General features: G+C 42.0%; 1 protein-coding gene across 1 annotated transcript in view; it reads left to right on the top strand.

The window, feature by feature from the left end:
* Positions 1 to 14,077, top strand: part of NDC80 (NDC80 kinetochore complex component) — a 2,583,329-nt gene that overhangs the window by 1,162,011 nt on the left and 1,407,241 nt on the right. Inside the window, exons 7-8 of the mRNA XM_044071081.1 lie at positions 1,029 to 1,173; positions 2,423 to 2,424. Coding sequence (XP_043927016.1) covers positions 1,029 to 1,173; positions 2,423 to 2,424 — 147 coding nt within the window. The remainder of the gene's footprint in view (positions 1 to 1,028; positions 1,174 to 2,422; positions 2,425 to 14,077) is intronic.

Below are 14,077 nucleotides of genomic sequence, written 5' to 3'. Positions count from 1 at the left end.
GGACTGTTTTAATATGTGATCAGTTCAGTGATCCGTCCCCCCCCCCCCCCCATTGGGCATGCTCATGTTCTTTGCCACCTCCAGCAAGTGGCTGAGCCACTAATTGAAATTCGAATGCCTGAGCTGTAGTCAGGTCTTCATTCTTCTACACCACTGGAGCTTAAAACCCTAACATATCCCTTGCTAATTTACTGTAGCTCCTCTCTCAATGTGCTGAATAGTTAGTTCACTCTGTCTTCAGAGAAGAATGCCAAGGTTTGATTCTGCCAAGCTTAACATTTTTACAATGTAGTGAGAATCTCTTAATAAAACAGTCTTACGAACAGATTTATTATTATAGAGGGATTAACCCCCAAATACTACACAGTTGATCTTAGTTTGATTAGTAGGTCCGACATGGGTCCAATTTTTGTGTAGGGAGAACACGCATGTTATTCTCACATGAATTGTAGTAAAAGACAACCAACCCAGTAGCCAAGGTTCAACTCTTATGTGAATTGGTAAACAAGACCATCCAGTGCTACAGCCCCTCCAAGGAGGGGCAGTGACACAAGAGACATCCTGGAACCAGAGTTTGGCCACCAAACAGTGTGTTTATTAACCATTATTGTGGGTGAATGCACTCACAGTGGGGTGGACACACTGTTTCCTAGTGTGTTGCATGTACCTCACCAAGATAGTACTGGTAATGTAATGGTCACTACCATTGTCAGGATACCACTGTGGGTATTGACCATATCTGTCTGCTGAAGTGATGGCCCCTAGAGATAATGGTCACCTTTATGGTAGGGATACATAGCAGATGGGAACAAATGGCCTGTAGGTCTATCAGGGAAGCTTGATGATTGGCAGGCATAGGGAGTGGAAAGCACATAGAAGAAAAAATTACAGTGAACTGTGAGGAAACAGAAAGAAGCATTTTTAATATACAAAACAAAACCAAAGATGGACTTGACTCGAGTATAGTATAAGATTTTAGCTGTTTGAAGAAGATCGATATACTGATAAAACTTGCATTTTTTTTAAAGGATCGTGTGATGGCGCTAAAGAAATCTTTGGCTTCCATTCAACAAGATTATGAGAAGTATGGGATTTACCTTGCAGAAGTGGAATCTCGTATTAATCATGTGGAACAGCGAGTAAGTTCTACTCAAGAAGAATTGGAGGCAGCAAGTAAGAGCATTTTTTGAGCCATTGGTGTATGGTGACTTTTTTTTTTTTTTTTAAATGCATGTACTAGATTTTTTTGTTTTTTGTGGGGGGCAGGCTTATTTTGATATGAGACTGTATATAAATTATCTAATAGCCGACTCTATCCCATGAGATCTCTTATTGCATCAGAGAAAATTTACACGTATATGTATTGCATTTGTTAAAGAATATGCATACATGCTTTGAGTTAAAGGAAAGCCACCTTTGCCAGTACAAGTAACCTTATCCTAGAGTTATTTTCTTTGTCTAATATTAACTCAGTGTTTATTCCCTGTAATTTTTTTTATTTTCTTTCATTTTTCTTTTTCAGTGCATTTAATTCCCTGCAATAGATCATGCTGGTCCCATTTCCCATATTTAAATGTCACATTTTTTCAGAATGTCTTGTCCCTCTATCCCTTTACTCTGCTTGCTATGGACTATTAAGGACAACCTGTGCCTGACCTGCAAGGCCTTCACAAATCTAGCCCTGATGGAACTGCTACACATCGTCAAGTGAAATAGCACAAGGGTCACCTGATCTAGGGATCTAAACCTAGCCAGTGACTCAAGCAAAACATACTGACTGGAGAGAGAGAGAAGTGTCTCACAGATTGCCCCTTCATTGGAAGAGGCTTCCCCTTTCATATTAAGCAGAGCCCTTCTCTTGCTCTCTTCAAATGCGTTTTAGATCAATGGATGGGGAATTGCAAATTCATGCTTGGGGTAGTGCCTTTGTCCCTTATGGATGGGAAAGTTGTAAGATACTCGAGGCATAGGTGCAAATCCATGGTATTCCCTTGCCCTTGGGGGCCACGTATTGGGTTGTAATGGCTAGGCTTGTAAGGGCTGTTTAAGCCATTAGCCTAGTAATCTCCTTTTGAACCTGTGAATCCCCTCACTGCCAGTCAGTTTTGAAGAAAGCTCCAAGCTGACATCAGAAGTTGTTTTTGAGTCACTCCACTGGTAGCCAGCAGGTTAAAATAGTGTATACGAGTCTAACTTAAAATAGATTTACAAAATGGATCATGGCCCCGAAGGCATAAAGGGAATATGCACTGCTGTCTTTGGTATAAGCTTTTAATATAAACACCCAGCTTAGACTGCACACAGGTCACATACAGAGTGGAGTCATCCTTTTGTAAGGAATACTGTAATGGTGATTAGGCAGGATATACTGCAGTTGTGCAAGATTCTACCATACCAGTAGATGTTCTCCTTTTTACTGTAGTAGTATTCTGTCCTTCCCTCCATTATCCTTTTGTATGTTTTTGTCCTGTGTGTGTGTGTGTGTGGGGGGGGTCTGTCTGTCTTTCCTTTCTGGATGTACACATTTTCGTTCTTTCTTTCCTGTTTGTTGTGGTGCGTTTCTCCTGGAACAGTTCAGATTTGAGGATTTGGGACTCTTATGTCAGTTATGTACTTTGTGCCTCACACATTGGGCATATGTCTGATGTATAATGCTTGGAAGTGCCTAAGGTTTACATATGGCTATCCTTGGCTATCCCTTTTGTAAGGAGTACTGCAGCAGTGAAAAATCTACTGTTAAGGCAACATCTTGCAGAACTGTACTTCCACATTCTTCGTAAAATGAACAAGGTGTGGTGGGTCTCTGAACTACTCTTACAAACGTTTGCTAGACTTGTTGCTAATTGAAAAGCACTATGTTGTTAGAGTCTTTTGAAAGGGGAGTATTCCAGAGACTATTATGTTAGCTACTCAGAGGAATGTAGTCCTCCTACTCATCTGCCTAGTGCAGCAAGGCAAGGGAAATCGCATTTTGTGTCCTCCCTCTCCAGGCCTAAGAAGTTGTTACACTTCTCACTTTTCTCAGTGATTCCATGCTTTATTTTGCATTGTTCTGCTCTGTAGGGAATTTTTAGTCTGCCAACTCATTGCACTCCCTAAACATATGTTCCCAGTCACTTCCTCTCCATCACACCACCACCACCACCACCATTTGATATTTACCCGAGGAAAATTTCTTTGGAGTCTGCTTTGGGTATAAAAATCCTAGTGCAAACACCTCCAAGAAAAATCCTAATTCTTCTAGACTTTGTTGCATATTTGGGAGCCATACAGATGTCCTCTCATTGTTTCTTTGTGAATTTCAATATCTTTCTCTCTTCCCAGTCTTTCTAACTTCCTCTGATTGGTTAATTTAGTTATTGAGCAATATTTTATATGCCCTAGAAATTATTCCTTTTGTAACAGCAGCCTCTGTTCTAGAATCAAATAAAAATTCTATCAGAGCAGGCTTTTCACTTAGGATTCCCATATCCCTTTCTTTTTGCAAGTATTCTGTCTTCCCTATCAGAGATTAACATCAGTCTGTCCTGTGGTCTGAATGTTTTCCTTGGACTTTTCCTATTCTTTTACTTTTCCCCTCTGTAGTTAAGTGCTCCAAATACCTTGGGTTCTTTGCCAGTTTTTCCAGTAAATTCCAGGCCTCATTTCTGTTCTCTGTAGCCCTAATTCCAGTCATCTGTATCTGCAGAATCTTCTTTCTCCAGTCTCTTGTTGGTTTAGTTCTTAGAATAGTTTATACTACTTTAGAAATGTAATATATATATTTTTTTAATTTCTCCAAGTCTTTTGGGTTTGTATTACCATGACAGGAATGGACCCCATTCCTAAGTCAAAGTACGATTAAAGTTGATGAAATTAGTAATGTTTCAGTCTTTGATGTCAGCCAGAAGTGCTCTTCACAGTTTTTTTTCAGTCGGGCTGCATAGGACATATGTTTGAGGCCAGTAATTCTCTTGGTGAGGTACTTTTGTGGTCTTTCCAGCTGTTTGAAGTGTCTTGTGAAGTACATCCCAAATGGAGCATTGTACTCTATGATGGGTCTGATGAGTGACGAGTAAAGGGGCGCTATAACCTCTTTATTTCTAGATGCGAACCCTTTAGTAATTAGATGGGCCACATAGAAGAATTTCCTAACTGCTTTGGCAATGTGATTGTCAAAGGAGAGATTACTATCTACCTAGGCCACTAGATATCTTATTACCTCTTCTGTATTAAGGGGACTGCCATTTATTTGGTAATTCATGGGTGTTTTGTTCTTCCCAAACAGGAGGATTATGCATTTTTTGGCATTTAGCTTGAGGCCATGACTTTGACACCAGGTGTCCATCTCAGTAAGGCCTTTTTGGAGGATGTCCGTGTCAGCTGGAGAGTCAGTTATGGCTCCCAGTTTGCAGTCATCGGCGAACTTGGTTAGCCATAGTCCTGCTGTGTTTGCCTGTACTTCTGAGAAGTATATGCCGAACAGTAGGGGTCCCAGGACCGAGCCTTAGAGGACACCACTTGTGACTGGTTTAGAGTTGGACCTGGAGCCTGCTATTTTTACCGTGCGAGTTCTGTCTGAAAGTGAGTTGGCAACCCATCTCGTGACGTAGGGGTTTATGTTCAGGTTGGTGAGTTTTTCTGTAATACCAGATTGCGGAATGGTGTCAAAAGCCTTGGCGAGGTCAAGGTAGCCTGTGTGGACCACCTTTCCCTCATCTGTGGCCTTGGTGACTGTCTTGAAGAAGTCAACCAGGTTTAGTAGGCATGATCTGCCCTTAAAGCCGAACTGTGTTGGGTCAAGTGTTTGGAGGTTCCCAATGTCTTTGTTAATGAGTTCCATGATGATGCGCTCTATAGCCTTGCAGACCAGGCTAGTCAGGCTTATGAGGCGATAGTTACCAGGGTCAGTTATGGCCCCTCCTTTGTGGAGCAGAGTAACTGTTGCTGTGCGCCATTCTTTGGGCACATAGCCTGTGGAGAGGCTGAGGTTGAACAGCGTGTTTAGGTGGGGGGTTAGTTCGTTCTGTAGTTCGTGCAAGACGCAGCCTGGGACACCATCTGGCCCCATTGACGCTGTGTTTTTGGCTTTTGAAAGGGCTGTTTTCACCTGTGCGTCTGTGATTTCCAGGACACTACACTTTTCTGGTATTGTTGTGGGCCCTTTTGGGGGTGAAGTTTGCACTGAATCTATCTGCCAGGATGTTGGCAATATCAGTAGGTTCAGTATATTTTGTGCTATTTTGTACTAGCTCAGTGCATATCTGTGAGTTGCCACTTAGATTCTTAACATAGCTAAAGAAGGCTTTGTAGTTATCTTTTGAATCCTTGGCTATTTTTCTTTTGACGTTAGCCTTGGATAATTTTATGAGGTACCTTAGTTTCTTACTGATACTGATCAGGGAGGTCTTTCCTTCTTGGGATTTGCTTTTTTCCTGAACTTTCCTCCTGTTTTATCGCCTGTTTATGGCAGGGGTCCACCTGACTGGTTTCCTTCTCTTAGAGGAGAGAGTTTTGGTTTTGCTTGGGATGGCACGATCCCTGCATCCATCTAGGTGCTCACAGAGTGCAATTGTAAAGGATTCTGCATTTGGGCAGTGTTATCATTTAGCGTGGGGGCTGTGAAACTTACCGTCTGTCTTAAGTAAGGTGAAGTTTGTTTTAGAAAAGTTTTTCACTGTGGTTTCCTTGGTTGGGGGTGATTGTGGGGTGTGGACGTCCAGAGTGATTAGTTTATGGTCTGATCTAACCAGTGACAGGTTGACCTCTGGTGTGGAACACCTGTCGCCCATGTTGGTGATGACCAGGTCCAATATGTTTTCACCTCATGTTTCCAAACTTTCACTACGTTTGGATCCTGTGAGGTCAGCAGGTACATGTGCAGTCCCACGATTACAGATCTATACATGTAATCAACTTCAAGGCGGTCCATACCTCCTTCGGAACAGGGAATATATAATTTTGGTATGCACTGATTTTCATAAATCATCTGGTGAGCATGAAGCATCCTTGTTTTCCTATCTAATCTATCCAGTCAGTCACTCCAAAACTGTAAGTTAGGACAGGAACAGCAAATTGGTTTATAGCTTGCATTTTGTTAGATGTCAACGCTGTTTTCAGGATTAATTTAAGTCTTCTAAAATATTCCTTACTAAGTTTTAATCACATGTTCATGTTTTATTGTTGATCCATCAACAATTCCTAAATATTTATGTATTCCCTCTTGCTCAAGTTCATTTATATCACATTCTTGTCCCAAACTGATGTTTTCGTGGTACTGCAGTTTTCCTGCTTTAAAGGTTGTTTTTGCACACTTATCAAGACCAAATGACATTCTTAAATCATCTGAAAAAGTTTTGACTACTTGCAGTTGTGCTTTCTGTTACTCATCTGATGAGCTATATAATTTTAAATCATTAACAAAGATAAGATGAGAAGTCTTCACACTTTGTTGTTTTCTAGGAGCTAAATTATAGCCATGGCCTAATCTGTTAGGTAGACAGCTTAATGGGTTGAGGGCAAGACAGAATAGCTGAGGTGACAGGACTCACCCTGGAATTATCCCCCTTTGAAATTTTATTTATTTATGGACATTTGTTAACCAAATTAGTCCAGCTGGGCTTGTGGCCCATTTTCAGTGGAGACCCAAGGAGAAAAGCTCCAAGAAAAATCTAGTTTACAAAATAAAATGCAAATAGTTATACATACAAATAAGTAATAACATAAGGAGATTTTTTCAAGAGAAAAATACTTAAGTCAAGGAAGTACAGTTATTAAATTAAGCAGAACAGCTAAGTATGTACATATTTATAACAAGTTCAGAAATTCAAACAGTTGAGGTTAGACATCATTGGACTAGTAAGCATTTACTGAAGAGGGAAATGCCTCTGTCTTAGTGGGTGAGAAAAAGTGGGAGGGGGAATTATGTTAGGGCTTGACAGGGGCAGGTTTTGGAGTTAAGTAGATGTAGTTTAAGTTTCTATTTGAAGTGAGATGGGTGTACGATACAACATATGTTTCTGGGAAGTTTGTTCCAAGCTTGGACCACAGAGTACTTATAAAGGAGTTTACTCACCAATTTTTTTGGGATATGTTTGTAGTAGTTGCTAATTTGATGGCCGGAGGATACGAGGTGGAGAGTAGATGGTGATGAAGGAAGAGAGAGCAGGGCATGGTGAAGGTTTATAGAGAATAGTATGTAATATTTAAAATTGGGCTAACAACAATAAATGTGGGAATTCAAGCCAATTGAGAGAGTTTAGGGCTAGGCAGTGATGAGTATTATAGGGAGAGTTAGTGATAAATCGAGCGATGTTATGATAAGTTTGCTGGAGTTTATTTAATGTAGTAGTTTGAATATGGGTGGGCACAGGGGCTGCATAAAAAAGGGAGGAGCAGAGCTTGGGCAAGGGTGAGCTTGTAATTAGTGGTTAAGATATTTTTATGGCGGTATAGTAAACCAAGCTTTTGATTTCTTTTTTATACATTGTGGAATGTGTAAGTTGAATTTGAGTTCATCATCAATAATAACCCCTAGGAGTTTGGTGTGGGATTCTGATTAAATATAGTGTTGTTTGAGTAAGTAATGGCAAAGGAGGATGTGTGATGAGCTAGAGATTGACGGAGATATAGTAAGAGTTTAGTCTTTTTAGGGTTGAGGATGAGTAGACTGGTAGATGACCAGTGTTCTGTGGCTAGGAAGACCTGTTGAGTGCGGACTTGAAGTTCAGTGATGTTGTTAGAGGTAGAGATCAGAGGAGAATCATCTGCGTATTGGATAAGGGAAGATGTATTGCAAGTGGTATGAAGATAATTTGTGAAGATATTAAATAGCAGGGGCCCTAGGATGGAGCCTTGTGGGTACCCCTGTTGGACAGGTAAGAAAGGAGAGGAAGAGGAGAGCCATTTTACTGATTGTTACCTACAGGATAAGTAACTGGAGAACCAGGCAATGGAGGAGGAACACACATTGAAATTTGCAAGTTTGAATAGTAGGAGAGGATGGGAGACTATATCGAAAGCTTTAGCTAGATCAAGGAAGAGACAAGATATCAGTTTATTATCAAGGGCTTCAGCAGTGGTACGAGTAAAGGATAAGAGGGCAGTAGTTGTGCTATAGTTGGGATGAAAACCATGCTGGGTAGGAGTGAGAAGGTTGTGTTCAAGGAGGTGATTTAGTAGTTGTGAATGGATGCATTTTTCAAGCATCTTAGAGAGTGGGGGGTAGGATTCCTATAGGTCTATAGTTAGATGGGTCAGTTGAGTTTCCACCTTTATGCAATGGAATAGTTTAATACACTGGAATAATCATTTCTCCTTTATTGTGGCTTAATTACAAAGTAGTCTGGCACTGTTTCATGGTCACTGTAATGTAGTCGATCAGTGTAGGGTGTATCTTATACATTTTTAAGCACTCTTATCCATGAATGTGGAATGCTATCAAATGCTTTTTTTGTAGTCAGTCCATGCCATACTTGTATTATTTCCACTATTTAAAATTCTCCATTATGTTTTTATTTAGCAACAGATGATCTTTGTTCCTATGACTTTTTTTTAATTGCCCTTTTATTCTAATGCCATGATTGAGTTTTCTAAATGAGTTTACTGTCTCCCAGCATCAATTCGGGTGTGTAGTTTATATGTAGTTGGAAGGCAATTTATTGATCTATAATTTTTAGTGTAGCTTGAGAGTTCACTCTTAAGTAGGAATATTGTTTTTCCAGTTATTAGCTAAGTTGGTGTCTGTTCCGGGTGTGCATACAAGTAGTTCTTACTCATGGCAAAATCTTTGTGCAAGGAAGTTAATACTTTTAACCAGAAGATAGGTACTGCATCTGGGCCTGGTGTCCAATTGTAGAGGCTTTTCTTAACTTTGTTTTAATCTCTCTGGCTATTACTTTATCTCATTTCATATCCTGTACCTTTGAACTTCTTATACTTTCTTTTACTACTTCTCTCCATTTAGTATCTTTATGTTCCACAGGATCTTCATAGGTATTTCTCCAAAATGTATGTTTCTCTCTTTTGGGTTATCTTTCAATTCCTTGTACTTTGTTTCCCAGTTCTCTATAAAACTTTTTGGGGTAATCAATAAGTTGCTTATTTTGTATTTTTCCTTTATATTTATCTCTGCATCTTCTAAGATTTTTTGCTTGTTCTGATATTTTTAGTTTGTTTGTGATAGTGCATGATAGATCCTGATCCATTATAATATTGTGCATTGCTTTTATCACATCTCTATTGAGTATTTTTATTAATCTGTTCCAACTTCTATACTATTCTAACAGTGACACTTCTTGTCTTAACTGCTTTACATTTTTCTCTATTTGCTACTTTTGTGATGGTATTCGACTTCTGTCCTTCCTTTCACATACTACCCTGTTTTCTTGTGGTAGGATTTTATCTGTTTATTTAGCTGCACAGTAATATATCCTGCTTACTTCTGTTACATCGCATGGATCTCTATGGACTGTCCTTATTACTGTGTTCATTTGTTTTATCAGACTTCTGACTTTATGGGTTTTATTTGACCTTCTTTAGTCTATTTCTTTCATTGATCTTAATATGCCTATCTATCTGCATTAAATCAAGCAACTCTTCTCTTAGCTCATTTTTTTCTTCTAAACTGAGGGCACATTTTTTTTCTCCATTTTTTTGCGTACATTCTGAAGAAAGTTCTGTAGCATCTTCCTGTGGCACATTCTCTTCAATTTCATCCTGTCATCCATTGCTATGTCATTTGCAGACTGACTGGCCTATCACTCCTCAACATTGACTGTTCCAGATTTGCCACAGTTTTCTGTTCCTTCCCTTGCTGTCCAGCTTCAAGTCAACGTTTATACTGGTGTCCTGTGGAAGGCTCCAAAATATCTTCATATGCCAACTGACATAACCTCAGATGTTCTTCGTGTTTCACTTTTGCAGTCATCATATTTGGGTTATCCCTGCCATGGTTGCCCTCAGTTGGCCCGAATGCCAGAGGATTAGTATTTTTGCGTCAGTTGCTGTTGCTCAAGGACTGACGTCAGGTAGTCAGTAGTATAAAAACAGGCAGCCGACATCATTACATAAGTCTTTCTTGCCAAGCAGCCCGAAGCAGTTCGCACGAGTGCCGGTCGGCTGCTACCTGAGTTTTTTGTTTCCGAATTGAAGTTGAGGTCTTCTAAAGCTAAGTACCCTGTTGGGGATCCTTTTTTCTTGCTCTAACCAATGTCAGAAAAAGTTAACAATTGTTTCGCATGTGGAAAGCAAATACCACACTGAGACTTTCATTCTTACTGCGTCACTTGTTTAGGCCCAGACCACGACGTCCCCCGCTGTCGCTTTTCTGCTTCGTTCAGCAGCAGAGCTATACATCTTCGGGTCCTTATTGTAGCTAGATATTTTTGCTCTCCGTCCTAGACTTCCGATACGGCTCCTGTAAGCCACCTGACTACTGATCTTCCAAAAAAAGTAAGGATAAAAACAGAAACAGACCGCACAGGTCCAAAACTGCCAACAACGCTTCCGTTAAGCTACTTGTCAGTTCTCCAGTCCTCAATGAGGCACTTTTGCAGCCCCTGATGCCCACTTCTGTGGATTTTCAGGTTGCTACTGAGACCCTTTTGGAATCCAGTATGCCGCAATCCTCTTCTTCGACTAAGGATCCTGTAGATGTCTCTACCTTGGATGGGTCCGGAGCCACTGAGCAGGCACTGGCTTCCGAGGAAGTACTTCGCACTACCGATACTCGACACAGACTGACGACTTCTATAGTGTCTACAGTTCTTTTGAAAACTACCGAGTTTCTAATGCCCAGGGTAGGAACCACACCCAAAAAATGACCCAAGCTCAGGTCCCTACTTCCTTGCCTCAGTCTCAAATGCTTAAATTGATGGAAGACCTTATGCTTATCAGGAGAAGCCAGGCTAAGCCAGGCTACGCCTTGCAAAAGAAAGAGACTTGTCCCCAGTAGTTTTATCTGAACAGGAGTCCGATAACTTTGCATCTGAATATGAAGATATGCAGCCCCTCTCTGCTTATGAGGATTCTGATGCACAGGAATCCATCCCTTCAGCCTCTCCACCCAAGGACTTTTCCTTTGGGGAAACCCTACGTACTTTGAGAGCATTTCCAATGGGAATGTCAGGACTATCCTTAGTCAAAAAAGAGACTCTGGGAATTCTTGTATCTTCCACAGCACAGACCTCTGGCCTTTCCTCCTGTCCTGGATGTTGTGGATGATGTTTTTATGGAATCCTGTCTGACAGCTGGCACCCTCCCTCCTGCTCCCAAAAAACCTGACCAGTATTAGAGAGTCCCTGACTCTGACAAATTTATTTTCAAAAATCCTACTGTTGACCCTGAGGTCATCTCTCAAGGACCTAAAGGAATCAAAGTAACTTCAGCTAAGAATACCACCCCCTCAGATAGGGATTCCAGAGCATTAGACAGATGTGGTGAAAAAAGTATACACGTCTGCTACTCTTGCTGTTAGAGCATTAAATTGTCAGTTCCATATGCTGAAATATCAGCAACATACCATGGAACTCCGCAAACAAAAAATATCTTCTTTCCCTGCTTGTGCAGAAAATAGTTACAAGAGTTAATGCATTCTGCAAGTCAAGTAACTAAGCATACCTTACAATGTGGTTTTGACACCCTAGAGGCAACTTGCAGGGCAGCAGTCACTGTTTCTGAACTTGGAAGACATGCTTGGCTTAAGGAACAGAACAGACCATGCCAGACCATGTCAAATCCAAATTATTGGACGCACCCTTGCACAAAGACAACTTATTTGGCACCAAGACAGAAGAGGTCCTAAAAAAGATTGAAGAAAAAGCAATATCTATGCAGGCAGTTAAAGACTTCTTACAGGTCCAACCACTGAGGTTCAGTAAGCATTACCCCTCCAAGCACTGGTCCTTTCCTGACCCCCCTCAGGTCAGCTCAGCCCAGACCCAGGGGAAGCAGGCCCCCCAGACAGCACCAGGGAATGCAGAGATCTAAGCAGTGGAGTTTCCTACTCTTCAGAACCAGGGAGTGCAAAGCCACCCCCTTATGGTAAGAGCTCACAATGACTTTACACTTCCACCCCCTCCCTCTGCCTACCTGCACTTGCCCCTATGAGGAAAACACTCCTTCCATGCAAGCATCTGGGCCACCATTACCTTTGACTGCTGGGTCCTCAACATAGTATCCCAGGGATACATATTTTATTTTCACACTCTGCCAACCCCTAAAGGGTTCCAAAATCTTCCCCCAAACGAGTGGGCAGAGGCCAAAAAGCAAGTCCTTTCCCTCCTGTCTATGAGGGCAATAGAGCATGTTCCTGCAGAACAGATAGGCCAAGGTTTCTACTCCAAACTCTTCCTGGTACCCAGAAAAGAGGGCACATGGCACCCAATCCTCGACCTATCCATTCTAAACCCTTTTCTGGTGATACCAAAATTCAAAATGCTCACCCTCCAGCAGCTTCTTCCTATGCTTTCCAAGGATGCTTGGTTAGCCACCCAAGACATGAGGCCTACCTACACATCCCAATCAGGGAATCATGCAGGAACTACCTACGTTTCAGGGCACGATCACTGCACTTTCAGTTCCCTGCGCTTCCCTTTGGCTTATCCACTGCTCCCAGAGTTTTCAAAAATGTCTGGCTCCTGCCATTGTTTTTTGCAGACAAAGAAATATTCAAATTTACCCATACTTAGATGACTGCCTGATTCAGGCAGGCAGTCAGGAAAAGCTGCTAAAGCACCTGACCTTTGTAAAGGACCTACTGACCTCCCTGGGGTATACCATCAACGAAAAGAAATTAAAACTAGTACCCACACAAAAGAATTGTGTTCCTGGGAGCAAGTTTGGACACAGCATCCCAGATGGCATTCTTTACACCAGAAAAACAAACCTACCTGACAACCTATTTCTCTCAACTAGCCACCAGGACCCAGTTATCTGCAAGGAAAATCCTACAAGCTCTAGAGTTCATGGCCTCTTGCATTCTACTCATTCCATATGCCAGACTACATATGAGGCAACTACAAGTGGTACCTAAAAAGCCTTTGGTGTCAGCACTCTCAAGACCTGGAAACTCTTATACCAGTGATACCTTGTCTAAGGAAAGATTTTCTTGGGTGCAGCAGCATGCTACCACAACAAGGGACTTCTCTTCTCACTACCCCATGCTGCCCAGATCCTCACCACAGACGCATCAGACTGTCTGGGGTGCACACCTGGATGGCAGGTGCATTCAGGGCCAATGGAGCCCAAATAAAGTACATCTGCACATCAACCCAAAAGAGATGTTAGCTGTTCAGCATGCCCTGACAGCTTTCAGACCCCCTACTCTCCCTGGTGCCTCTGCTGATCAAAACAGGCACCATCGTGATGTGCTAAATCAACAAGCAGGGAGGGACTCACTCTTATCCTGTGTGCAGGCTCGCCATGATCCTTTGGCACATGGCCACAGCCATGCAACTACACCTGTTAGCACAATTCCTGCCAGGCTGTCTAAACTGTCTGGCAGACAACCTAAACAGAAACCTGCTAGACCAAAGAACCTTCACCCTTGTAACTCAGAAATGGGGCATCCCAAAGGTCGACCTCTTTGCCTCCCACTCCAATCATCAGCTCAGCAAATTCTGCACCAGGGAACCCCACAGCAAGGCCTGGGAAGTGGATGCTCTTTCCTTTTAGTGGGTAAACTCGTCAGTCTATGCATTTCCCCTTCTACCACTCATTTCAAGGGTACTGCTCAAAATAAGAGAGGGAAAACCGAGGGCAATCCTGATTGCCTCGGAATGGCCACAACAGCACTGGTACCCACTGCTGCGCAGCCTGTCAGCCCTGCCACCTTGGCACCTATCTCAGATCCCAACACTCCTGACCCAGAGGAGTGGAGAATTCATGCATCCCCAATTGCAGACCCTCAATCTGGCAGCCTGGCTTTTTCCCCGTCCTTGTCTCAAGCTGCCAGTGTAAGAAAAGAAGTTATGCTGACAAGTGAAAAAAGTTTTGCACCTGGATCCAGGTTAAGGGAGCCAGAACAGCACAGCCCACCCTACTTCTCATCCTGAATTACCTGGCAGACCTACTACACAAGGGTCCAGCCTTCTCTTCT

This window comes from Protopterus annectens, chromosome 5.part0 (genome assembly GCF_019279795.1).
Source record: "Protopterus annectens isolate FY-2018-M chromosome 5.part0, PAN1.0, whole genome shotgun sequence".
In the NCBI taxonomy this organism is placed as follows: Eukaryota; Metazoa; Chordata; order Ceratodontiformes; family Protopteridae; genus Protopterus; species Protopterus annectens.
This window is presented reverse-complemented; position numbering and strand designations above follow the sequence as displayed.